We start from the raw sequence: 26,542 nt of genomic DNA on the forward strand, positions 1-26,542 counted from the left end.
TGATCAACACAATGTGTCTGCCTCTTCTCCGTAATGCCTAGGTTTGAAGTTGAAAATTCACATCAGTTTGGTTTTTTTGTTTCCTCTCTTCCTGCTGCAGGGCATTGCTCTATCCGTTGATAAAAAATTTGGTGAATTTAATGGCAAAAAAATAGATACGAGTTTTTTGTCCATTAATATTATAATACATGGCAAGTGGTTAATGGTAGTCAATGAAGTGATTATACATGAGTGATTGATCGTCGTTAATGCATGTTTTATTTATTTTTTTACTAAAAAGAATATGACGGTATTGTTCACCGTTCATCTCTTAATCTTACTAAAATAAAAAGAGAAATACAAATAAAGGAATGTGTATACATCTCATCATAGATACTTACATACATCAACAATTAATCACCACCACTAGCGCGGATGCATGATTGTCGAAAATATATATCTAGGAAACAATGCCTAAACTCAAACACAATTGACATAGATATTTTAGGACTCAAGGACTTCATTTTCTTCTTTCTTCTTTCAGTGTCGCAAGTTGAGATCATTGGAGAGTAATAACTATCTGCCTATTGGCAATGAACCCGTGATGTTGGGTCGAGTTATCTTCCACCAAAAGCTTACTATTGTACCTTAATTTGGCACAATATACATAATACAAGTGCTTAAATACTAACTAGTTAGTAAATTAATTGGCACATTCCACAAAGTAAATAAATTATTTTTTATTTAAGTAAATTTTTACATGTATGATCTTTCAATGATAATCTAAAAAATGATCGGTTTAGATTATAAAAAATATTATGAAATAACTAACGATTGAGCAGCTCTCTCTCAATATACATTTCAATATGTATGTATGGCATTGATTTGTTTCTCAGTAATCAAAGAATATATATACAACATGTTAAGAAATTAATATGAAATGACATGGAAAACCAAAAAAGCAAGCTCATCTGTACTCTTCACTCCACTTGAAACCCCAAGTTGAAGAAACCTAGGGTGGTGAAGAGACTCTCACGAGAAAGGGCAAGCTCTTTTGCCTTTCCTTAACTTTCCAACTTCCGTTTTGTTCGGGTTTTGGATCGTTTCTAATTTGATGGTCCAACCTAAACTCAACTGATGTTATGGCTTGAATCGTCTGATTTGACGTCCACCCTAAGTTTATAAGTTGGCGTGACTTCTCGGACTTTTATTGGTCAGATTATCGAAGCAGTCGTGTCTGCAAATGAGTGGTCCAAGTGGCATTGAAGTTAGCTGGCAATAGAAAATTATGATCTTCCAAAAAGAGGAAATTAGCATGAAAAGTGTCTACCACAACAATCATTGTGAACACTTGCTTCATCTACCCTCCAATTACAAAGGGACTCAAATTTTTACAAAGAGCGTATTACTCTTGCCCAAATGCCAAGCAAAATCTTTCTCAATCTTCCAACAGCGTTGCTTCCATTGACCCCTTTACTCTCCAACACTCACAGAACCAATCCATGAACAACCAAATCAATGTCCACTGCACCAGCCACCCACAAATTTCATCTCCCTGCGGCCAGAATGACGATGCCAACCAACCTAACATAGCTCCCTTACTTCTCCAATCCTCCGATGAACTCTGCAGCTTCAGAGTCAGCCTAAAATGGTGGGCACTCGACCACTCCTCATGCTTCGGAAAATTCCTATCTTACTTCACCTTCATCTTCTTAACAGTCCTAGTCCCAATCCTCACCTCCCTCTTTCTCAAACTCCCATCCGGGGACCCCATCTCATTCAACAAGCTAGTCCAACTTCCGGAGTCCGGCTTAGCTGCCATTGGCTTCATTACTCTTTCTTGCTTCTTCCGAAAATATGGCCTGAGGCAACTCCTCTTCCTTGACGGTCTTAGAGATGACTCTGGCTTTGTACATCACGGATACACTCGTGAGCTCAATAAGGTCTTCAAGTACCTAGCTTGCATACTACTGCCTTCATTTTTCATTGAGCCTACCCACAAGATCATATTCTTCTCAACTATCCAACTCTCACTGCCTCATATAAGCTCAAGCGTCCCAGTCAATTCAATTATGTTTGTTTTGGTTTTAGCTTCTTGGGTTTATAGGACTGGGGTGTTCTTGCTGGTCTGTGTTATGTTCCGGTTGACTTGCGAGCTCCAAATTCTTCGATTCAAAGGGTTGAACAAGTTGTTAGAGGGGCGTGAATCTGAATCCTGTTGTGCTAGGGTAGCACCAAACCTTTATGGAAACAACTCAAGCTAATCCACAGGAAATATATTAAATGAAATGCAAGAACAAAATATTAAAGACACCAAGATTTTAACAAGGTTCCTTAACAGTCAGTGTAACTGGAGTACGTCATCGGAGCAGTAGGAGCTCACCCAATAATCCACTATCAACCAAATGAAAGTTTACAAAGTGTTGGCAAGCTCACAACCCAAAACTCCAATACAACCAATAGCTCACACACCAAAGAAACAAATAGAGAGAAATATAATGAATAATTTATTCTCTATATGAAGCTCAAAGCTAATACACAAATACAACTTTGATTGAGTGAGAATTAACCAATGAAAGAAGCAACAACTTATCCTTCTCTGAAATGGGGCTGCGGCAGTGATTTTTTTCTTCTTTGTGCTGCTCTCTGTTTCAGCTGCTATGCGGCTGCCTTTTCTACTCTAATTTCCAAAGCAACAATTGCTGCCAAATAAAACCCTAAGTCACCCCGTGACTTCCACATGGACCAAAGAAAAAACTTTAGACAAAATGCACTTTTCTTTTCCCCAAAACAAGGAAGAAACATAATCATGTTGTCCCTTTTTTTTCTTTTGATTTGTTTAATAGCCAAAAGTTTTTTTTGTTTTGTTCTCCACTAGGCCACTTGCCACTTATTCAACAAATCCAGCATCATATTCCAGATATATATATGGTTTCAAATTTCGATAAAATCTTCAATATTTCTCTTTTTAACAAGTATCCTAAAGCCAATTTAGTTGTTACAGTATTGTGTACCAATCTACAATATATGATACATAGTCCATATTACTTGCTGTAAAGTACTAGATATATCAATAAAAGATCAATAATAATGCACAACACTTTTCTTATACATTTGATAAAAAAATTCATATAATTTCAGGAACAGGTAAGGATAAGAAAGCAATTGTGGGTTACGAGCCATAGGTACCGATTCTTTATCATCGGATGCATGTTTACCATCACGGTTAGTCAATTCGGGGCCTTGTTGCTGGTTTTGGCATCCAAGGCGGAGAAGACTTTCCTCAACTCTGGTGATCTTGTGGTTTGTTCTGCAGTCGAGCTTAGTGGCAGATCAGCTCAGAGACTAATAGACGCTGTGGAGACAGTAACTCCGAGCATTTATCTGAAATTTCCACTTCATTTCCTCCACAGGAGCCTTCTTCATTTCAAACCAGGCAAGCTCTAGGTGAGCATGCGTGCTTTCTAAGTTTATACACCCCTTAACTTTATGGTAATGCAATTATTTTTTGGATAATCAGAAAAAATCAGGACCTACTTATTAAATAAAAAACAAAGGGTAAATAAACTCCATATATGTGTAGTTACTTGCAAATTAATCAACCTCACGTATCAGGTAACCTCGAGTGTTTTTTAACATGTGAAAACTCGATCCTAGTACAAAGTACCTCAATTTGTGCACCCTCTATACATGCTTCTATTGCGCAGCAGTGATATGGATGCTAATGTATAGCTTGGCGTGTGTGCGTGCAGTGGCATATTTGAGTCACAACAACGGAGGGATCACACTGTATGGGTTTGCACTTGATCGGGGGTTGCTTCACACATTATTTGCATTTGAGTTCTCTCTGGTGCTGTGGGTGCTCAGCAAAGTGGTTGTTTTGTCTTGAGGTATTCAGCTGGATGTTTGTGTCAGGTGCTCTCGAAGAGAATCCACTACGATAAATTATTTGCTGGCAATGTTTTGTCAATCTCCTGTGGAATATACAAGGTTGCCAATATAAGCTTCCTTTTATAGATGTCCATTGACGATTCCTGGACCATGAATTATGGCTTTGCGTGGTAGCACATTGAACGAAACAGGTGTTCATTAACTTTTGTGTATTTCACTTAAATCAAAATAACAAGCGATCACTTAAATCAAAATAACAAGTGATCAACTTGTGCTTAGTAGTGCGCCGTAATAAACAAAAGACCAAAGTGTGTAGCAATTAAGAGACTAGTTTTATATAAAACCTACACATTAGTTTTCGTATGAGTAGTAAATTTAACAATATTATGCAGGATACAAAGGGTTGTGTGGGAAGCCCCTTGCGCCATTGAAATCTGATGCAGGAGCAAATTAAGGAATTATTTCTTATTTTGTATTAAGTTTTGTTATTTATTTTATTTTTCATAATTACTAAATCGACAGAGAAAGAGGTCGCACTTGGTGCGATGGCAAGTGCCTTCGCCCATGAGCGGTAGGTCTCGGGTTCGAGACTTGGGAGCAGCCTCTCCATAAATGGGGGTAAGACTAGCCGACATTCACCTCTCCCAGACCTTGCGTAAAGCGGGATTCTTGTGCACTGGGTACGACTAAATCGACAAAGAAATTAAGTACTTTTCTAATGTATTTTTATTTCTTTGTAGAACACTAGGTTATTTTCTTTAACTATATAAATACAATGTAATCTAGAATTATACAAGGTAATCTAGAGTTAAGGAGGACTTTTGGATTAATACTATTGAATATTTTCTTTGAACGACAAGAGAAAGTTGATCAATTTTTTGAGTACGAGTGAAACTACCACACTAAGTTATGATAAGATACACTTTGAAGTGTAATAAGTTTCAAACTGTCTATTGCAAACTCAAGTATTTTATTTTGCTCAAAGAAGCAAGAACTATTCTAGTAATAAATTCTACTGAAAATATGACTTTAGCCCCTGAAACTTAATTTTCTCCACATAAAACCCGACGTAAATTTTTTGCTCAAATAAAACCCATTGACTAGACTCCACATAAGTAAATTCATTAATTATGTTTGACTTTACCCATTTAAAATTTTTTGGATGCCTAAAACACCCTTATTGAATGTTTAATGTACACAATTAATTCTATGCAAATTGTAAGGGAGAATTAATGATTTTACAAAAATAATATTTTGCATATAAATGTAGGGATTTGTTGGTTAGTTTGGCTCTCGAATTCCAATTTACCATTACAACGTGTCCATATTATATATAGATAAATTATTGTACTTTAAAATATATAAAAAAATTGTTGTCAAAGTAAAAATATATAAATTAAAGGAGATAAAAATTGCAGGTAAATTAATTTTAGGACAAAGAAAAAGAAAAGAACCAACTATAGGTAAATTATTTACATATACAGTCTAGATATTTGATTCACATAAAAAATGTAGGTAAATCACGTGTGCATAATTTGCCTACCATTATTGAAATTTACCTACTATTATATTAATTTACCTACTTGCATAATTTAGGAAAAATGCCAACAAAACATGAGAATAGTATTTGCATATATCATAGGTAAATTGCCAAAAGAAATATGAGAATATTTTGTTTATATATTGTAGGTAAATTACAGACTATAGGTGTCACATCCCGATCCGGGTCCACCACATCCGGGCCTGTTCCACCATCGTAACACGATATTGTCCGCTTTGGGCTTACCACTCCCTCACGGTTTTGTTTTTGGAAACTCACGAGCAACTTCCTAGTGGGTCACCCATCCTGTGAGTGCTCTGGCCTCCTTCTCGCTTAACTTCAGAGTTTCTACGGAACCCGAAACCAGTGAGCTCCCAAAAGGCCTCGTGCTAGGTAGAGATGTGAATATACATTTAAGGATCACTCCCCTGGGTGATGTGGGATGTTACAATCCACCACCTTTAGGGGTCCGACGTCCTCGTCGGCACACTTTCAGTCAGGGATTGGCTTTGATACCAATTTGTCACATCCCTGCCCGGGTCCACCACATCCCGAGCCCGTTCCACCACCGTAGCACGATATTGTCCGCTTTGGGCTTACCATCCCTCACGGTTTTGTTTTTGGGAACTCACGAGCAACTTCCCAATGGGTCACCCATCCTAGGAGTGCTCTGACCTCCTTCTCGCTTAACTTTGGAGTTCCTACAGAACCCGAAGCCAGTGAACGCCCAAAAAGCCTCGTGCTAGGTAGGGATGAAAATATACATATAAGGATCACTCCCCTAGGCGATGTGGGATGTTACAATAGGGCGATATTATTTATATAGGTAAAGTAGGGACGTTTAACTATTATATACAAGGAGAATAATTACACCAATAATAATGTAGTCCTTATCTATATATATAAAGTGAGCACCCTAAAATGGTGAAACATTCAAAATACCATTGATTGTCCTTTAAGAATTTCATAAATTACAATTGAACCAAAAGAAGCTAAAGTATTTAACCATATTTTTATTTTGAATGAATTTAATATTTAAAATTATAGAAAAAAAACAAAAAAACAAAACCTCCCACAATAGTGGGTGGTTTCACGTTTTTAATTCATTTCTTCTTTTTTTTTTTAAATAATTTTTTAAAAATATGTAAATTAATTATTTAAATAAAAGATATATAAAAATGTCAATTGCCACACGCGTATGCGTGTGGCAAGAGACTAGTTTAAAGTAATGCACTAGATTGTTGTAGAAATTAAAAATAAATAAATAGAAAAAAGGTCAGGATGATTAATTAGATTTTAAGACCCACCCTTGATTGAAGCTAATTTTCAAGTGTGGGTTGTGGCAAAAATTGTAAATAATTAGTATTAGTAGGTTACTTATATTCTTATGTGGTAGTTTATTTGACTTTTGGGTTTTTGTTGGATGTTTAATTATATGTGGGTTTATGTTTAGAAATCATGAATTTTCAGGACCAATATCTAATGAACCCTAAATTCTAACAAGTTTACAAACAGTAGAGGGATCTGTTTTGCTATTTTCTTAATTATCGATGTTATAAAGGTATATATCCACTGCAATTTGAGTATATATTTTAAGGAACTGCAATTTTATATAGTTTTTTTACAAGGTATTTTATATAGCTTATATACGCAGAATATGTATGATTTAAGTATGTCATAGCAGCGTTGTAACAAAATTACTGTTTTTTGTTAACAGAATTACTGTTTAGGACAGGTAATAATATTCTTAACTATTAAAGTAATAGTTTTTATAGTGCACACAACTTTTTTTTTTTGAACAATCAATATTATCTACACTAAGGGGAGAAGATGGTCTTAGCCTCATCATGAGTTAACAATAATGTGGCTTAAATTCACCTTTGACGAGAATCGAACCTAACTCCTCTCACTAACCAATCAAGAAGAATACTACTGTACCATAGTACTAAGAAGAATACTACTGTACCATAGTACTAAGTGGCCATACAACTCATTTTTTAAATAAAGTACATGTAATTACTTGCAAATCACGTACGACGTCTTATATATAATTATACAAGTATACTACTTGGAAGTGAGTTACCGTCTACATTACATAGAAGTTTGGCTGAACCAACAATGAAGTTCGCCGTCGTCATTACAAGAACAAAGGAGCAACGTAGCTGGCTAAACAGCACAAACCAAGGTGGAAAAATTATTAGTATAATAAAGAAATTAACGTTGTGTTTACTTTTACACACTATTCCAAGATCCAAATAATCCCAAATAAATTAAAATTTTAATAAGACAAACACGGTCCATTTGATCAAAAAGGAAAATAAAAATAAAAAACAGACAAAAAGAGCAGTTGTAGCTAACCTGCGACAATTACAAATCTTGGATTTTATGGGGCGGTCTAAAGTTGGTCCTTTCAACAGATTATGCTCTCTTTTTAAAATCTTAAATGTCCCAATTTATATATCTATAATTAATGGACCCATGTTTCATCAGAATATTACTTTATCATACTTAAAATGTATCAATTTTTTTTAATGTAAGATATACCTATTTTTTTAATGTAAAATATATTATTGTTTTCGGTATAAAAAAGTTAGAGGGAAAGGGAGGATACCACATCCCAGACTAGGGCATACCACAAATTTCTGACTCGAACCCAAGTCTTAATATAGCAAAGAGAACGATCCTTACTAACTCAATCAACTCTCGTTGGCTATAATATACCTATATTTATGAAATGTTTCATTGTTTACCATATTTAAAATAAATAAATAAAATTACCGGATTTTCACAGTATATATGAGGAAAAAAATCTCTTCTTGATACTAATCTTTGCCCAATTTTAGGGAGAATTATTAATTTTCTTGATTGAATTTCTTAATTAATATTGAAATTTAACATTTATCTTTCAATCAAAATATTCAAACCAATTAGGTTAAGTCTAAGATATTGGTCAATTAGGGACTAGAACCAAAGTTTTCCGTAAGTAATTGGTCGACATGTCAAATGATGTTATGGTCACACGAAAAATTACTCTTGTATGGTCAATATCTAATACAATTGAGAAATTATAACTAATTGAGGGAATGAAGTAATTAGTGAAAGTGATATCGTTGCTAACATAAATCCGATCGGCTGAGCCAACAATGAGATACAATTTCCCCAACACCATTAACAAGAACAAAACAGCAACCCAACGACACACACCAAGCTAAAGATGAATAATAAACAAACACGCTTAGTATTGCTAAGGGAAAATCAAATCGAAATCTTTTAATTAAAATATTTATGCCGGCTCTCAACCCAGCTCATGATTCCCGATAGGGCACAATGAACCTCGTCATTCTCGCACCCCTCTTCTTCTATTTGTACCTTTCCAGCTTCCCCTACTCTAGTTCTTTCACCACACCAACTTAACCTTAACCCCTTTTTATTCAATCCCTTCATTCTTCTTCTATCAAAACCTACTTTCCAAAACGAAAAACCCTATTTTTTATGATGGCTCATATTCACAAAGCATATGATCACCATCACTGGCTTTTCATGCTAATTTTCTTAGTATTATCGTACGTTGCTTCATCTTCGGACCCGACGGAGGCAGCCACCCTCCTCAAGTTCAAGTCATCTCTATTGAACGCCACTGCTCTGGACAATTGGACTAATGCCACACCTCCATGCAACGGCACGGACAACTGGGCAGGTCTGTATTGTGATCACGATGACAATGTGTTCGGGTTGAATTTATCGAAGATGGGTCTACGGGGGATCATCGATATAGACGCACTTTTGAATTTATCTGGCCTGAAAACCGTAAGCGTCATGAACAATAGCTTTGACGGGCCTATCCCTAGTGTGAACAAACTTAGTTCACTTGTGTCATTTTACTTGTCGTACAATAACTTCTCTGGTGAAATCCCAGAAGACTTTTTTGTTGGGATGAATTCCTTGAAGAAAATTTATTTGGATGGGAATGAATTCACGGGGAAAATACCAAAGTCGTTGGCTGCATTGACTAAGATTGTGGAATTGGATATTCGGGGAAACCAATTCAGTGGGAAGCTACCAAAATTTTCACAAAATCCAAAGGCATGGAAAACTATGAATGTGTCATACAACAGACTCGAGGGTCGTATTCCGGCAAGCCTGAGAAATTCCGACCCAAGCGCTTTCCTCGGTAAGTAATCAGTTCAAGAATTTCATTATTTCATTATTGTCCATCTTTTAGTTTAGAATTCTTTATTTTTTTTCAGTTTTCAGCTAGTACAGAATACATGATTTTCCTTTAAATGTGTTTCTAAGTTCAGAATTTGACAATAAAATTGTGCTTTTACACATCCACTTATGGGCGAACTAGCAAATTGATGTGCACGATTACTCTATTTCTTTGTCGCAGTGAGAACTTCTTTTTCAATAGTCTCTTATTATGAGATACGATTGCAGTTGTTGATATGTATGTGAATTTCACTACGAATTAATATACATCAACGGTTGACAATCGTTCATGCACGTGTAAATAACTATCGTTAACAGTCACTTAAAATGTATTTAGTTGTGTATTTGAGTGTGAGAAGGGGAAATTCGGTCTAAATGTCATGTTAACTAATGAAATATATTAGAAAAAATGTAATCGCATGATTTTGTACTTTCATATTAGAACTAAAAGTTTGAAACATTAACAAAAGAAGGAAAATCAAGACCTTCTAATCAATTTTAAGTAGAAGAAAAAATTGATTCGTTGACAAAAACATTTAGACATGCTCCTTCATCATTGAAACTTGATCTCCTCAAACACGATTTTTTTTATATAATGGAAGCACGTCGATACAATGTCATTATCTTTTGTTTATTAAGCAAATTGCTTTTATCAAACAAAATGGGTTCTTTCCGTTTTTAGTTTCTTGGGCCTAATTATGGGCCTCTTGTGTTGACCAAACAGGAAACCTAGACTTGTGTGGGAAGCCACTGGCTGCGTGCAAGTCATCAAAGAAGAAACTCCTCCTAATCATCGCCGTCACAGTCATCTCAGTGGCTGTAATCTTGTTCATTGCAGCATGCCTCGAACGACGCCGTTCAGCACAATCAAAACAAGTAACAAGAGTACAAGACAAACTAGGGGCTCACCATGACACAGGTGCAATGGAGGTCCAATTGGCAGCTGAAGAAGAAAATAACAACTTCCATAACAATGCTGAGAGAGGAGGAGGAGGAGGAGGAGGAGGAGAGTTGTATTTTGTGCAGCAGGACAGAAATTTTGAGTTGGAAGAGTTGCTGAGGGCCCCAGCTGAGGTTTTGGGGAGTGGGTCCTTTGGGTCATCTTACAAGGCAGGGATTTTGAGTGGGTCCGTGGTTGTGAAGAAGTTTAGGCAAATGAACCAAGTGAGGAAAGATGAATTTTATGACCACATGAGAAGGCTTGGGAGGTTGTCACACCCTAATTTGCTCCCACTTATTGCCTTCTATTACAGGAAAGAAGAGAAGCTCTTGGTTCATGCTTTTGTTGCCAATGGAAGCTTGGCTAGTCACCTCCATGGTATGTTCATAACCCTAACATTGCATTGCATATCATTACATTACTAATCACACATTTCACAAATTAAGTTGAGCTTCAAGTAGAATTTATATGAATAAGTGGGTATTATTTATGTATGAGATAAGATTAACAATGTGATTAGTGAATGTGGTACATAATATTATCTGTTTGTAGATAATTATATAATGTAATAATTTGGTATCTATCTTATTCTTGCTAACGTTTGCTAGACTCGATCAATTAGTACAATATTGGCCAACTTTCCAACCAATTAGAACTCGTTTGATCACATTATTGATTACATTTCAAACACTATTGCACTTAATTAACTTGATGTTTTCCATGTATTTTCAGTTAAGCGAGAAAGCGGGCAGCCAGGATTGGATTGGGCAACTCGGTTGATGATCATCAAAGGAGTGGCAAGGGGCTTGGCCTACCTCTACAGAGAGTTCCCCGGCTTAACCGTACCCCATGGTCACCTCAAGTCTTCCAACGTGCTCCTAGACAACAACTTCAACCCCCTCTTAGCAGAATATGCCCTCATACCCTTAATCAACAGAGACCATGCACAAAAGTTCATGGTGGCCTTCAAGTCCCCGGAGTTCTACCACACCGAACGCACGTTGAAAAAGACCGATGTATGGAGCCTAGGCATACTCATCTTAGAAATGCTCACCGGAAAATTCCCAGCAAACTATCTCCAACCGGGGAAGCGAGCGAATGCAGACTTGGCGGCTTGGGTGAACTCGGTTGTGAGGGAAGAGTGGACGGGTGAAGTGTTTGACAAGGACATGAAGGGGACGAAGAACGGGGAAGGCGAAATGCTGAAGCTGCTAAAGATTGGGATGTGTTGCTGTGAGAGCAATGTGGAGGGGAGGTGGGATTGGAGAGAAGTTGTGGACAAGATTGAACAGTTGAAGGAGAGGGATACTGATGAAGATTACTCTTCTTATGCTAGTGATGGGGATGCGTATTCTTCTAGGGTTATTTCTGAGGATGACTTGTCTTTCTCTGTCACTGCTTGAGGGAGGTTTAAGGGTTTTTGGTGGGGGGAAACAAAAAGGTATTAATATTTAATGGAAGTTAATTAGGAGGATTTACGTATGCTTTTGTACTGTGTTTTTTGGTAAATACAATTTGCACTGCTAATTTGAGGAACAATGAATAACAATGGCCAAAGAAAAAAAAGAAAATGCGGCATGAATTTTTTCATACTCTTTTATCCTATTCTTATTTGAAGGCTTATTCTTAATTTGCAATCTATTTGCATTTCTAAGAGGGAGAGAATTGCTGAAGGCAAAGAGGACAACAGAAAAGGAGCCATTACCTAGTCACAAGTCAATTTTCTTGTTCAGTGATCTTCCGCCGAAATGTTCCAAATAATTCAGTGGGCAACCACCGAAATTCCAACTTCAGCCCACCGAACACATCCGTAACACAAGGAATTGGCTTTGTTCGGTGAAGGAAAGCAAATAGTGCAACCAAAGTGAGATTATAGTGGAAATGAGTTCATTTTATGTTCGAAGTTTTCCTTATTCAGGACTTGCATGTACTGGGTTCACATATGTGGCGGTAACAAAAGGTAAAAAATCAATAAAGCAATTTTATTTGAAGAGAGGTTTGCACATGACATTGTATTATTGGTTTGGAACGTCACTGTGACCATAATTAAGAATGTAAAATGGTATCAATTGATTTCGATTTAAATGACCTTTCGTTCTAGCATAATTTCCGAACATCTTGTGACATCTTGTGCAAGCATCGCTGTGAAGTAATTTGATTTTCAATTGGTTGGTACTTTTAAGTGTCTAGTATTTTATCATGTCATTTTAATATCTTAAGAAAGTGTCTTCCAAGACGTCTACTCATTGGGTTTTAAGAGGGCTTCAACCATTAACATCAATTTTAAAAGTTCTAAAACTCGTTTGGAAGTATTTTTAAAATTATTAATAACGTTTCTGGTAAAAATACTTTTTATACCAATATTTAGAAAAAATACAAATTAATCTTGAAAAAACAAAATGCTTCGTGCAAGAAGCAAAAGCAAAGCAACGCTTGAGATGCAGAGGTAGATAATAGTAGTCACAAGGAATGTCCGTCGTCCGGGATTTGGAGTGCTCGATGCATTGTTTGGTGTTTTAGTTGAGGTTGGAATGCTTGAGGAAGCGAGTGTTTCTTGAGGATGAAGAATTTGAGGTTACCAAAGCCAGGGAAGGACGATTTTGTCAAGTTTTTCGAGGATATGCTTGGGTCTGGGATTAATCCATCAGTTTTCATGTACAATATAATGATTGGTTATATGTGCAAAGAAGGCGATTTGGATGCTGCTAGTTGCTTGTTTGCACAAATAAAACGGCTGGGCCTTGCACCTGATGTTGTGACATAATTATCTCATTGATGGATATGCGAACTGAAGCTGGTAAGTGAGCTGTAACAATGGATCTTGAGCCTTCCAATTGACCGTGACCAAGTGCTCCAGCATCCACAATGAAGCATCATCAAGAACTTATGAAATGTTATTACAAGAGGGTAAGATTTTTACTTCCAATTGACCGTGACAAAGTAATATAAGTAAGGAACAACAAAGTAGCTGAAGAACTCTGCTCAACAGTGCTATTTTTACTTCCAAGGCATCCTTGATCTGCCAACTGAAAACATTGTTCTTTTTGAAATAATTTCATGGTTAAAACTCTGGTTTTCCCTGTGTTCCCAAACGTCCAAGTATAAAGGTACTTCTCTGATAAAGGCTAATCTCCATTTCCTGGTCAGTAACTTCAAATGGAAGATCCAACTCTCTACCTGCTCGGTCAGACAAGAAGTGATTCACAACACCAGATGACAAAGAGTAAAACTTCATGAGCAACAAACTCTCACTGACCTGTGAATTCTCAACGTATCTTCTACCATCAGAAGCGTCACCAACTAAGTCACTCTCAGCGTCAGTGTTGCTCGGATCCTTAAACCGGGGGGAATATCCAAATCGGGTGGCCAGCTTTAAGGAACTTCCAAATCACTATTCAAATGACAAAAAAGCACAAAAATTACTTGAGAATTTCAAAATCAGGAAAAGTTTGTATCTTTATATGACTACAGAAAGAAAGCATTCGCTGCTGCTATAAATTCACGCATGCTTAGAAAAAGAAAAAGCCTAGAATGCCAAACAACATACCCCTCAGGACATGTCTCATTGCAAAGATTGATGAAACCATCTGTATAAAACGATTTGTCAATATGGGGATATCCTCCAGAGGCAATATGTCCCAAATCTTTAATACTTGAATGTATTTCATCTCCTTCACAATGTCAATTGAGCAGACAACATATAGACCTTCAACTTCATACTGCCTCAAGATTGCTGATGAGCCTCCACTAATAGTCTGTACATTTTGCTTCCTTGGTCTCCAGCCACCAGAAAGCTTAAGTAGAAGATTAAGCACCGACTTCAGAAAATTATCCCCGAAAAGTACCCAAAGATAATAGGTTGGGGGAACAGAAAATTATACCAACAAAAGCTTTTGAATTGACTTGCACTGATACTTCAAATTATGACATCCGAAACGATTTTGCTACACTTGGAGCTATGGTCTTTTGGATTTCTCAAGACATTAAGTTAGAGGACTATGGATATCAAGAGTTTCAACACTTGTTTTCATTTAAGACTTACGATATAGAATTCCTGCAGATCTTACTATTTTCCCTCGCTCTCTTATTTTCTAAAATGAGAAACCGTTACTGCCAGTGCACTTATTATAAGTTCACTGGCAGCGGTCCAATTGACGATGATGGGAGGCATTCTGCATCTATATCTCTTATGCAAAACTTTTTGATTGCCCAAGGGGTTAGTCCAACTCACAATTGAAAAATCGGTCTACAACTACCTATTGGACAAGCTAAATATAATGATTGGACCAGCATGGTAATCAAATTTTGCAACTTCAAGGAAGACAGCGCCTGGGATTTCCTAAGATTTAGTCGAATTTTGATGGTCCACACCCGCGACAAGGTATTTTACATGTCTTGTTTGTTGTTGAACTTTAAAATTTTGTTTAATATTTTTCCTTTTTTAGTTGTCTTTGATTGACATTGAACTTGACGTAGCCTTGAGTCAGGCTTACCCTGGGTTCTTACATGTCATTTTCGAAGTAGTTTTCCAAGTCAAACAATACCCAGTGGAGTTTACGTCAACGTGGAGTTTCAAGTAAGTTATTAGATTCATGTCATATTCTTATTATTATTTTACATAACTTAGGGAATAGAGTAAAATAAAGGTGGGTTTACTGTTTCTATTGTTACAGGGACTTCGCTATCTCAATGGACAGTAATGAATTCGAATTAGCTCCGAGCTGCCCTCCATTTCGGATGGTGAGACGAGTAAAGACTCTCAAGTAAGAGGATGAAACATTTGGCGAAAGCTTTGAGGACTTGAACGTGTAATCAGTGTGGTTTAGTTCCAAAATCTTATGCATAAGATTTTCCGGAGCCTATTACAATGCATATGATTTTGGAACTAAACCACACTGATTACACGTTCAAGTCCTTAGAGCTTTCGCCAAATGTTTGATCCTCTCCTTGAGAGTCTTCACTCGTCTCACCATCCGAAATGGAGGGCAGCTCAGAGCTAATTCGAATTCATTACTGTCCATTGAGATAACGAAATCTCTGTAACAATAGACACAGTACATCACTTTTACTTTACTCTATTCCCCAAGTAATATAAAATAATAATAAATAACTAATAATAAGAATATGAGATGAATCTAATAACTTAGTCGAAACTCTACGTTGACATAAACTCCACTAATATTGTTTGACTTGGAAAACTAATTCGAAAAGGACATGTAAGAACCCATAGTAAGCCCGACTCAAGGCAACGTCAAGTTCAACGTCAGTTAAAGATAACTAAAAAAACAAAAGGAAAAATATTAAACAAAATTTAAAAGTTTAAAGTTCAACAACAAACAAGACATGTAAAATACCTCGTCCCGGGTGTGGACCATCAAAATTCGACTAAATCTTAGGAAATCCCAGGCACTGTCTTCCTTGAAGTTGCAAAATTTGATTACCATGCTGGTCCAATCATTATATTTAGCTTGTCCAATAGGTAGTTGTAGACCAATTTTTCAATTGTGAGTTGGACTAGCCCCTTGGGCAATCAACACATTGTTCAAAAAGTTTTGCATAAGAGATATAGATGGAGAATGCCTCACATCATCGTCAATTAGACCGCTACCAATGAACTTAGAATAAGTCCACTAACAGTAACGGTTTCTTATTTTAGAAAATAAGAGAGTAGGGAATATAATAAGATTTGCAAGAATTATATATCGTAAGTCTTAAATGAAAACAGGTGTTGAAACTCTTGATATTCATGTAACGGTCAATTGGGAAGAAACTCTTATTTTATGTATATCTTTTATGAAAAAATATTTGAGAGATATGTGTACCACGCGAAGTTAGTTCCACCAATAATTGGAAAGACAGTTTCAAAAGGCAATTGGGTTAATAATTAAATTTAGCATATTCAAGGTGGCCATGAGAGTTTCTATGATTCAATAGAATAATGATTATCCATATTCGTGACCAGTTATGTTTTATGTGCGTTTGAAGTTTTAATAACCATAATTTAAAAACTTAAAACGCACATAAAACATGTAAGCATATCTAGTCATGAGTATGGACGACTATTATTCTACCAAATCATAGAAAATCACATGGGTCGATTGCCTTAAATTTGCTAAAATTAATTACTAATGAGTACATTCGTTGTATTTAGGTTCTCTAATCACCTTTTTCAAACCATCATCTTTCCAATTATGGGTATAACTAACCCACAAGGTACACATTCCTCAAATATTTCTGCATAAAGAATACACATGCAAAATGGTTACCGTCGTCATTTATTGGTTCACCTTCGATGAACTTAGAATAAGTCCACTAACGGCATCTATTTCTAATCTTTGAAAATGAAAGGCCAGGGCTAAAAAGTAAAACCCTCCCGACGAGGAGTTAGTTTGCTCCGGCATGATCACAGACGATTTGTCTCATGTAGACACAAATTGTCTCATGTAGACACAAATTGTCTCATGTAGAAGAGAAGGCAAAATTTGCTATCTGAATATTTCGAATGATTTCATCTTATACAACCCTGACCATGAAACATTTGAACTACCATGCCATGATACTTCAAAATTTAACATTGATGATGATTTTGATGGATTTAAAACTATAGTTAATTGGATTTCATATCTTGAAGGCATTCATTTAGAGGATATTCATGAGTTTAGTAATCTCTTTTCCTTAACAACTTACAATGATACAGACTTCCTGTGGGTTTTGATGTTTGCCCCAGTCCTTTCATTTTCTAAAACGAGGAACCGCTTCTCACAATGGAGTTTTTCAAAGTTCACTGGTACTGGTCCGATAGACAATGATGGGAAGCACTCTGCTTCTGAATCTTTTGTGAAAATGATTTTAAACAACCAAACCACAATTGGAAAGTTGCTTTACCTCTTTGGTTATCAAATTCAAGAATTTCAAGGACGACAAAGGTAAAGCAACTTTCCAATTGTGGTTTGGTTGTTTAAAATCATTTTCACAAAAGATTCAGAAGCAGAGTGCTTTCCATCATTGTCTATCGGACCGCTAACAGTGAACTTTGAAAAACTCTATCGTGAGAAGCGGTTCCTCATTTTAGAAAATGAAAGGATTTGGCAAACATCAAAACCCATAGGAAGATTGTATCATTGTAAGTCTTTATTACTGAACTCATGAAAATCCTCTAAATGAATGCCTTCAAGATATGAAATCCAATCAAACATAGTTTTAAGTCCATCAAAATCATCTTCAATGTTAAATTTTGAAGTATCATGGCATGACAGTTCAAATGCTTCATGTTCAGGGTTGTATAAGATGAAATCAATCAAAATATTCAGATAGCAAACTTTGTCTTCTCTTCTACATGAGACAATTTGTGTCAACATGCCCCTATAAAAATAAAAAAAATAATTCACAATTTACACAAAATTACACATAACAAACCAACCATGAAACAGTGAAAATGATTACCTAAGTATGGATTTAATAAGATACTTTCCATTGTGGTTAAACCTCATGTCCAACACGCAAGGAGTTTTGAGTAAAACAGCATCCGTTGGAGTTTACGAAGACGTTGAGTTTTGAGTAAGTAAATTAATGTCATATTCTTATTATTAATTATTTATTAGAATTTTATATTGGAAAACAGAATAAAATAAAAGTGGGTGTACTGTTTTTATTGTTACAGGACTATGCTCTCTAAATGGATAGTGATGAATTTGAATTAGCTCTGACCTGCCCTCCATTTCAACTGATGACAATGAAGACTCCTAAGGAAGAGGATCAACCTTTTGGCGAAATCTATGAGGGACCACGACACAAGAAGAACATATACAAAGGAATTTTGATGCATATTTTGTGACTTTATCACAGACAATTGCTTTAGTATAAATGTTGTGGACTATTTGGTTACTAAGAAATTAGAATTAGAATTTCTTTTTTTATGTTTGTTATTATCGGCTTGGCTTGTTGGATGTTTTATGCCTTTGTTTTTTCTGTGTTATGTTTCACAATTGTTGACACTTCTCCACCTACAATTCAGGAGCTAAACGTTGAGAGCAAAATATATTCCCCAAGCAGTACCATATTCAGTAAATTTGTTATTATGGCATCATATAATTAAATCTTAGATTCAAAATTTTCTAACTATGGTACTCCCTTGAACAAAAATATTTGATAAGTATGAACTTATCAGGTCCAAAATCTTCAACCTGTTAATATGGCATCATATGCAGGAGAGGAACTCCTATAATATCTGTTTGTTATTTGCCAGAGTACAATTTTCCAGATTGAATATATTAAAACACACAAGTAAAAGTAAAACTGAAAACTGGGTTCATGAGAATAAAACAAAACCTAATACCATCAAAGATTTAACCGTAAGAAACCCCCAGCATTCCCAATGATTAGAAAAATCGAATTTGATAACATTGTACCTTTTTTTTATTTTTTATTTAACGGTAAAAGGGAATTCATTTCACAACAAACCAAAACATAGAAGTTACAAGCCAATTGCAATCATATGAGAAATTGGTATCTCTATAACAATGTAATATTTGAACTCCAATTATCGAAATCCAACTAACAAATACACTAATATCTGTACACAAATAAAATAACCCAATAATTTAGCAAGAATGAAAAGGAAGTAATATGAACAGAGAGAGATGTATAAAGACCCAACCCCTGGCATGAAACTAAATCCCACGCCTACTCAAAAGACACAAAGCAGAAAATTACTCAATTTCAAAATCCAAATGAGAAAATAAAACCTCACCGTTTCTCTCGCTCACCTCGTCATCTCACATATCTTCTCTTCATATTCTGATAAAAGACCTCTCTTCAAGTCTGGTCTCAAATGGTTAGTCCATCTCAGCCTGCAACTTTTCCACACCTTTAATAATCCTGCAATTCAAACCAACCCACCACATCTATAATCAGTGAACTGTTGACATTAAAACATATGAAATTACAACCCATTTGATAGAAAGATTTTGTTGTTTTAACAGAAACACCGAAAAATGAACATTTCACAGCGAATAACTAATTTTTCATTATTTAAAAATTAGTCATCAAATTTCATAAATAAATAAATCCAAAAGAATGCAAAAAATTGGAACCTTTGGGCTTGGAGAGCGAGACACTGGACTCGGTGGGTGTTGGCGTTGAGGAGGAGATCTGAGTTAGTGACTGAGTCGTCAGTGATCCATACTCCTCACCCTCCCTCCCTCTCTCTGTCGCTCTATCTCCTCACCCTCTCTCCCTCTATCTCTATCTCTATCTCTATCTCTGTCTCTATCTGTATCTCATCAAAGCGGCATAGCTTATATAAAAAGCCAAAATATAAAATGAAGTAAGTACTGGTCATTTCTGATTGACTATGATAAAGAAATCTAGTTAACCATTTGAGTTTTGTACAAATATGATAAAGAGATCATATTTAATATATATTAGTAATTAAGAAAATTTAGAGCAATGAATGGGTATATATTAACTGTTTTGCAGCGATGCAATATGGTTTTAGATGCTTGGGGAATCTGTTATATTTTTTGTTGGAGCCTTTGGAGTAAAAGTTGTGTCTCATATTTCCTTTGCAGCAACATCACCTGTATAAATATAAAATAGAGGAAAATGAAAAGTGTTAGTAAACATTGAGTGGTGTGGTACTTCGAAGTGTTAGTAAACATTGAGTAGTGTGGAACTTTGAACCACGGAAAACATATGAATTTGATACAAATGTTTGTGAGATGAATGAACTTGAGATGAAGATATACATGTTATATTTTGGGACCCGTAAGTGTTTCCGAAATTGCTTGGGGTTGCTTTGGTTTTCAGAGAAATCATCGGGGGCATTGTCGGAAACCGAGTCAGAAGCTGATGCCCTTTTCTATGGAGGCTTTCCAGTGGGAGTTGTGGCATCACACAGATGTAAAACAGAGGAAAAATAAAGGCATTAGTGAACATTGGCTAATGTGGAGATCAAAATTAAACGCATTAGATAAATGCATAATACATTGTTAGAGGAGAATGTTTCAGTGATTGAACTTGAGGAAAATTAATGCAATTTAAACTACAATGATTTCACTTACAAATTTTCAAAATCATTAGGCACTCTCTTCAGAGGACCAAACGATAGATATTGACGTTTCTAATCCAGGAAAAAAGAAACGAACATAAACAAACAGCGCAAACTCGTCAACCAATATGATAGGCCGATTGCACGATACAGAAGAAACTGAATGGAGATTTTATTGTTCAAAGTCCAAATTCTATAAAACAAATCCTAATTAACAACCAACTAATAATGGATCATTGAAATTAAAAGAACAACATAAGGACGGGAGAGAGAGTAATGCAAGATTAAATAATTGTATTAGATATAACTCTACCATCCAAACATTTATCACTACAATTTACAATAAATCAAACTCCCAATATAGCTATCAAAGTATAAAAAATAAAAATAAAAACGTTAGCAACACCTGATGAATCCACTGGAAAGCATGGTAGAGGAGAGAGAAGAATTGATCGTTTCACCATCTGGCAGTAACCCATTTCACAAAACAAATTACTTTCACAAACCCGCTTTGCAGCAAAAATAAAGAAAAAACAAACACTTAGTATGTCTTATGACTTTAATTCCAATTGCCTCTTCAAGCTCCCTAGCTTTTGAACCATCATGCTTATATTCATAAAGCCCTAACCATGAAACCAAAATTACTACCTTGACAAATAAACATAACCAACAACAAAAACAACTAAAATTTTCAAATGGGCACTGCCAAAAATTACCAGCCGAGTTACTGAAGACAGTGATATCAGGTCCGAAAACTAATTTCCACTATTCCAACGAAGATCCAACAGGGTCCCAAAGCGTCAAGGAATAAGGTGCAATGATAGTATTATCCTTGTCGAACACCCTATCTATGTAATTCAGGCCAATCAATGTACCTAATATGCACATCTATTGCCTTTGATTTTATCCTTTTTGAATCTGAAAAGGAGTATGCAGTAAACTGAATTCTTTTAAGAATTGTATCCTTTTCAATAATTTCAACATAAATCCCCAAAATCACAAAAATGAAATTTCAACAGAAAACCCATTTAGAAAGGAAATTTACACATCTACACACATAATATTTAAACCACAAAAATACCCACCCCAAATCAGCTGAAGAACTCAGCGGTAAACGCTACCTTTTCAGGGCCAAAACTCTAAATTGCGTACCTTGAGTAGAGAGAGCTTCAGAAAACGACGCCGTTGGAGAACCAGCCCTTGATGCGGCTGCGGCACATGTGGCGGTTCAATTTCGCCTGATTCACAATACAAAAAGGGTGTAAATACACCAATGAAACAACTTTTATCAGTAAGATTAAGACTAAAATTGCTGTATTTTAACATATCACGTACAACATGAAAATCACACACAATATTTTGTATGATTAACTACAATCAATTACTATTTCTTAATTTTGAATCCAGTAACTCTAGAACTTCAATTAAAACTAAACTCTGAGATCCAAATATCATCAAAATTCATCAAAACCAAAATTTTAAGCAAATTAAACAAAAACCCAAATCTTTATTCAGCAAAATCCCCTAAAAAATTTCCAAAATCGAAAACTTTTAGAAAATTAAAGCAAAACCCACTAACCTTTGTAGCTACATTCCTGAGAAGCACAACTATAATATGCCTGGTGGAGTCATCAGCTTTCACCAGCAACACTCGCATGTTCATCATCGGCAGTAGCTTCTACCACCGCATCGTCCCGACAGAAGAATCGCATTTGCTGCCGTTCTTCTCCGGAGAAAACAGAGAGCCACAATGTTTCAGTGAAGCTGGAGAGTTTGGAAAATCTCTCAATATCTTCTTCTCATCCTGATATTAGCCCTTGGATCTCGTTGGAGTTGACAGAAATCAACGAAGCCCTGTGCGATTTCATCGTTGTGAGCTGTGAGAGAGAATACGATGGTCACATCACGATTTTATCACCTAAAGGTCATGGGATCTGGGGAGGAAGAGAAAGAGAGTGATGAAGAGCATGGGATCTGGGGAGGAAGAGAATGGTAAAGTGACGATCGCACCCTGCCTTTCCACGATCATCAACACGCGGGCATTATGATCAACGGCAGAGAGAGTCAGTGACAGCCTCGTAAATAAAATGAAATTACTGTTTATTTCTACAGTGCCATTTCCCATGCTTTCCTTAGACAAGGAGGGTGTATTCAATTGAGAATTTAAGAGATTTTAATGGATTTATAAATCCATGGATTTTTATGGAGTTTAATTGATTTGTAGAGATTCCATGTAAAATTTTGATTCAATTCTCTCGAAATCTCTTGGGGGAGGTGAGATTTGTGGATGCTCAAAATACACTACGAAATCTCTCCAATTCCCTCTAATTCCTCAACTTTCTCAAATTCTTTAAAATCAAATTCTAATTGAATACACCTAGAATGTTATAAACTTCTTTAAAATTCTAATTGAATACACCCGGATTTCTAAGGATTTTCATAAACTATCTTAAAATCTTGATTGAATACACATTGAATTTCAGAGAATCACTTAAATTCCTGATTGAATACCCTTAGATTCATTAAAAGAATTAAAATCCCTCAAAATCCTAATTGAATACACCCTAAAGTAATAGCCGTCAAAACTTATCATTTGTTGAGGAGATTTTTTAACATGTCCGGAACACGAGATAACACTACTATGTCATTATGCATTGATAGGGTTCAACCATGTTACGTTTATTAGCTAAATGAAGGCCTTGACACTTCTTAACAAACCCCGCGCGGTTTCTCTTTTGTTTCGTTTGACTAGCCTTCATTAACAGCTAGGGTTTAAGGAACGGAAGCTTACACTTGAATGGCTTGGTGGGAAGGCTCCGACGAAACCCGTCTTCTCATCGCAGCAGGTAAAAACTTCTACCCCAATCTCTCGTTCCCAATTTTCAATTTAATCCTTTCTGCGCACAATCCCTAAACCTAAGCGCAAAATCTACAGATACTGCTGAAACCGGAAACGACGCCGGGCAATTGCTTTCGCTTCGCCATCCCAAGTCCGGTATTTCAAAATGCACGCATTTAATTTCTTGAAATCTTGGAAATTAGGGCATTTTTCATTTTTTAATTCATTTTTTTTACAGGAAACAAAATGTGCTGCCTTTTTGTAAATGAGGTTCTTCAGGAACTTAATTGGTTCAAGCAATCCTACACTTCTTGGTTTCTGGGTGATTACGTTGCTGAAGGTTGTACCTTTATTGATTTTCCTTTTATTCTATTAATTTCTGATTTTTTTTTTGTGAAATTTAATTGAATTATTCTGATAATTGGCTAATTTCTGTTGCAATTCCATATAGATGGTGGATTGTATACTGCCACTCCAGTTGACCCTGTGTTCATTTTCTTGCCCATTTTCGAAGAAGCTAGAATGAAGGTACGAACTTCCGTGGTGCTTTAATTCCGCAACCTACTTATGAATCTTGTTTGAGTATTTTTGTACATTATGTTTATCCCATTGATCCCAGCGGTTGTTTCATTGATTTAAAAAAATGTAGAAGGGGGATGATCCTGGGAAGTTCAGGCTTTTAGATGATATAATCTTCATCGAAGGCTATCCTGGATATCATAAACTACTGTCCATTGCGGAGAACTGTATGCAATTAGTTTGCGAAATTAAAGGTGGGACACTACCCATGCACTTGTAGTTCAGATTTTAAGTGGAAGCTTGCAAATTGATCAATGAACATGTACTGCTGCATCATGATTGCATCTTACATTGCTTGTGAAAACACGGTTTCAGTTTCTAACAGAACTAATGACCAATCATTTAAGGCGCTATTGTTAGCCTGAGTTTCAGTGTGCTTCTTTCGTTGGAGTTTCTAATAGAATGATTTGAATTCTAACAACTTTTAGTGTCAAATATTAGAATGGACTGTATTATAGTATTCAAGCGGATATGGTTTTTGTTTCCCTCTTTGTGTGCAGAAATTGGATCCTCGAAATTTTTTAGGCTGGATGATTCCAAGGTTCTGGCTTGGTTGTACCACAAGGTCTGTCTACTTCTGATTTCACTCAAATTTCATGTGTGATGATTAATGATTGTTGATGAATTACTCCCCATACTCCCTGTTTTAGTTAGTTTTCAGGTATGGAAACCTTGTTGAAAAACAGTATGATCTATAAAATATGTATTTGACAGACCTCACCTTTCAGTTTAAGAACTGCAGTTGTACGTCGTTCACGCATCAAAGCCATATGTTAAGGATAAGCATGGATGTTTACTTTTATCCGTTTAGCTTTTTTAAATGGAAGGCACTTTATATTACTTGCTGCGCACATGACATGGATGACCATGAACTAGTTGGTTTACTTATTCCTGCTGGCGTTGTCAAGTTAGTCTTGTTTATTGTGATAATTTAATTTTTCTTTTCCAATCCATGGCCTTTGGGGACAGTAACACCTCTTCCCCCAAATAATATGGTGGAGGGTAAGTTCGGGGGTTCAAGCAAGTGCAAGTGTTTGTAGCGTGTTGAGATTAGTGAAAATATCCATGTATAACAATGGAAGACTATCTATGTTATCCATAGAACGTCGTTCTAAGTTTTTTATCATTTGTGTTCTGTGGTGCCAGGTCTGTCAGCTAAAACAGAGACTATCCACTTTGGACCATAATTATGCTGCACGGGAAGAGAAAGACATATGTACAACTTCAGTGAGAGAACAAGTTTTTTTTGACCTTTTTATTTCTCCCCACTTGATGGTCAAAGAATGACATTTAGGCAAGACTATTATGGGATGGGCAAAGTGAAACATTTTGTAAACTCACCTCTGTTACTGGTGCAGTGACTGATGCAGTTTCAGTATTAGGGGAATACGTGAAGGATGAGCCCTGGTTGAAGCTTTTGAGTGACCGTTTGAGGTATTTCCTAAAAAATGGTTCTAAGTCGTAAATCTTGTTCTGTAGAAATTTGGGAACAAGCATATTGAACATCTTATTGTCGGTAATTGTGATGATTCTTCTTAAGATGTATTAAGTCTGGGTTTCTGATTGTGTATCCAGGATAGATTTTACAGAAGCAACAAGAAAAACGTCAGATATCGAATTTCTCCCAACTGCCACAGGGAGTGACCTGGGGCCTTTTAATGGTTTACAGGTATGACCCCCACAGTCCCAGACATAGGGCACTTTTCTCTACAAATTGGAAAAAGGAATAAATTCACTTAGTTTCAGGGTTGGAGCCAAGATTCTTTCCTGCGACCCAAACACACACACACACACACACAAACTCAAATGTTTAACCTGGAGTGTTTCTAAAGTAAATAGTTAGAGTTGATAAATGCTTTCCATATCTCATGACTGGTAAAAATTTGGATGAATTCTGATCGGTCTTTAATCTTTATACCCCCCACGTTATAACTTGCCAGGAAAAGAGTAAGAGCGAGAATAAGCCTACCCGATCTGGAAGGCAAGCGAAGAAGGCCAAAGTGGAGACGGAATCACATAACATCAGAGATATGTTTACTAGGGCTTCTTCAAGAAGGAAAAAGTGAACCATGAGTGTGAATCATGAAGTTCCTTCGTGATTCGGTTTGCCAATTGGAACCGACTTTGATTAGCAAACAATTAAAACATCAGCATTGACTAACATGCTGCTGCCTTGTAATGCGTGACTCTATCATTGATTCGTGTCACAGTGATTAGTAACTTGTTTCTCAAGTTTGATAATGTTCAATTAGTAACATCTGAGTTTGGCACATCATGATGTATCGTGCACAACTTTGTTTAGTTTGTTGAATATGTACTGCAAATTTCTGTTCGGAGGAAAGCTAAGCACAGTAGCCAACGTGCGGGGATGGGTGACTCTTAGTTGTTGGACGGACGAACGTAGGTCCCACCTTGGTACCAGTGTCCATTAACGGTTGACAGCCCCTCACCATGGAACCTGTGTTCGTTAATGCTTGACAGTCACCCACACGCGACCTTGCTGTGGTGTCTTGCAAT

The 26,542-nt window shown here is 36.3% G+C and overlaps 3 protein-coding genes and 1 long non-coding RNA gene across 17 annotated transcripts; 3 read left to right on the forward strand and 1 right to left on the reverse strand.

Annotated features, from left to right (window-relative positions):
* Positions 1 to 1,319: 1,319 nt before the first annotated feature.
* On the forward strand, positions 1,320 to 3,426 carry LOC103400212 (uncharacterized). Its single transcript, XM_070812647.1, has 2 exons — positions 1,320 to 2,207; positions 3,121 to 3,426. Exons 1-2 carry the CDS (start codon positions 1,482 to 1,484, stop codon positions 3,424 to 3,426), a joined length of 1,032 nt encoding a protein of 343 aa, XP_070668748.1. The 5' UTR covers positions 1,320 to 1,481.
* Positions 3,427 to 8,905: 5,479 nt separating this feature from the next.
* On the forward strand, positions 8,906 to 12,646 carry LOC103456074 (probable LRR receptor-like serine/threonine-protein kinase At4g31250). Its single transcript, XM_017323030.3, has 4 exons — positions 8,906 to 9,581; positions 10,344 to 10,937; positions 11,292 to 12,000; positions 12,178 to 12,646. Exons 1-3 carry the CDS (start codon positions 8,906 to 8,908, stop codon positions 11,960 to 11,962), a joined length of 1,941 nt encoding a protein of 646 aa, XP_017178519.3. The 3' UTR covers positions 11,963 to 12,000; positions 12,178 to 12,646.
* A 666-nt stretch (positions 12,647 to 13,312) lies between these two features.
* On the reverse strand, positions 13,313 to 22,685 carry LOC103424734 (uncharacterized). Of its 12 annotated transcripts, none has more exons than XR_011576127.1 (11): positions 22,187 to 22,685; positions 21,760 to 21,845; positions 21,014 to 21,071; positions 20,621 to 20,679; positions 20,306 to 20,427; positions 20,027 to 20,137; positions 19,652 to 19,830; positions 19,325 to 19,436; positions 14,107 to 14,353; positions 13,816 to 13,950; positions 13,313 to 13,736 (listed from the first exon to the last, which is right to left on the reverse strand). It is a non-coding gene; the product is annotated as an uncharacterized lncRNA (long non-coding RNA). The 12 variants fall into 12 exon arrangements; XR_011576118.1 differs by having other exon boundaries at positions 19,652 to 19,854; XR_011576120.1 differs by lacking the exon at positions 21,014 to 21,071 and having other exon boundaries at positions 19,652 to 19,854.
* A 515-nt stretch (positions 22,686 to 23,200) lies between these two features.
* LOC103424733 (uncharacterized) lies at positions 23,201 to 26,295 on the forward strand. Of its 3 annotated transcripts, none has more exons than XR_011576129.1 (10): positions 23,201 to 23,453; positions 23,543 to 23,602; positions 23,685 to 23,786; positions 23,898 to 23,974; positions 24,096 to 24,219; positions 24,526 to 24,590; positions 25,172 to 25,252; positions 25,384 to 25,459; positions 25,601 to 25,694; positions 25,966 to 26,295. XR_011576129.1 is itself a non-coding variant. In XM_008362830.4 (10 exons), exons 1-10 carry the CDS (start codon positions 23,405 to 23,407, stop codon positions 26,089 to 26,091), a joined length of 843 nt encoding a protein of 280 aa, XP_008361052.3. In that variant the 5' UTR covers positions 23,201 to 23,404; the 3' UTR covers positions 26,092 to 26,295. The 3 variants fall into 3 exon arrangements, 1 of the variants encoding a protein (XP_008361052.3); XM_008362830.4 differs by having other exon boundaries at positions 25,172 to 25,241; XR_011576130.1 differs by lacking the exons at positions 25,172 to 25,252; positions 25,966 to 26,295 and having other exon boundaries at positions 25,601 to 25,695.
* The last annotated feature ends 247 nt before the right edge of the window (positions 26,296 to 26,542 follow it).

This window comes from Malus domestica, chromosome 15 (assembly GCF_042453785.1).
Source record: "Malus domestica chromosome 15, GDT2T_hap1".
NCBI classification, from domain to species: domain Eukaryota; kingdom Viridiplantae; phylum Streptophyta; class Magnoliopsida; order Rosales; family Rosaceae; genus Malus; species Malus domestica.

What these genes read in the sequence shown, in the direction of transcription:
- LOC103424733 (XM_008362830.4), top strand. Translation starts at nt 23,405, where the DNA reads ATGGCTTGGTGGGAAGGCTCCGACGAAACCCGTCTTCTCATCGCAGCA. An exon ending in GGGTGATTACGTTGCTGAAG is followed by an intron (nt 23,787 to 23,897) that starts GTTGTACCTTTA and finishes AATTCCATATAG; the next exon opens with ATGGTGGATTGTATACTGCC. An exon ending in TCGAAGAAGCTAGAATGAAG is followed by an intron (nt 23,975 to 24,095) that starts GTACGAACTTCC and finishes AAAAAAATGTAG; the next exon opens with AAGGGGGATGATCCTGGGAA.
- LOC103400212 (XM_070812647.1), top strand. Translation starts at nt 1,482, where the DNA reads ATGAACAACCAAATCAATGTCCACTGCACCAGCCACCCACAAATTTCA. An exon ending in CTGAATCCTGTTGTGCTAGG is followed by an intron (nt 2,208 to 3,120) that starts GTAGCACCAAAC and finishes ATATAATTTCAG; the next exon opens with GAACAGGTAAGGATAAGAAA.
- LOC103456074 (XM_017323030.3), top strand. Translation starts at nt 8,906, where the DNA reads ATGGCTCATATTCACAAAGCATATGATCACCATCACTGGCTTTTCATG. An exon ending in CGACCCAAGCGCTTTCCTCG is followed by an intron (nt 9,582 to 10,343) that starts GTAAGTAATCAG and finishes TTGACCAAACAG; the next exon opens with GAAACCTAGACTTGTGTGGG. An exon ending in CTTGGCTAGTCACCTCCATG is followed by an intron (nt 10,938 to 11,291) that starts GTATGTTCATAA and finishes ATGTATTTTCAG; the next exon opens with TTAAGCGAGAAAGCGGGCAG.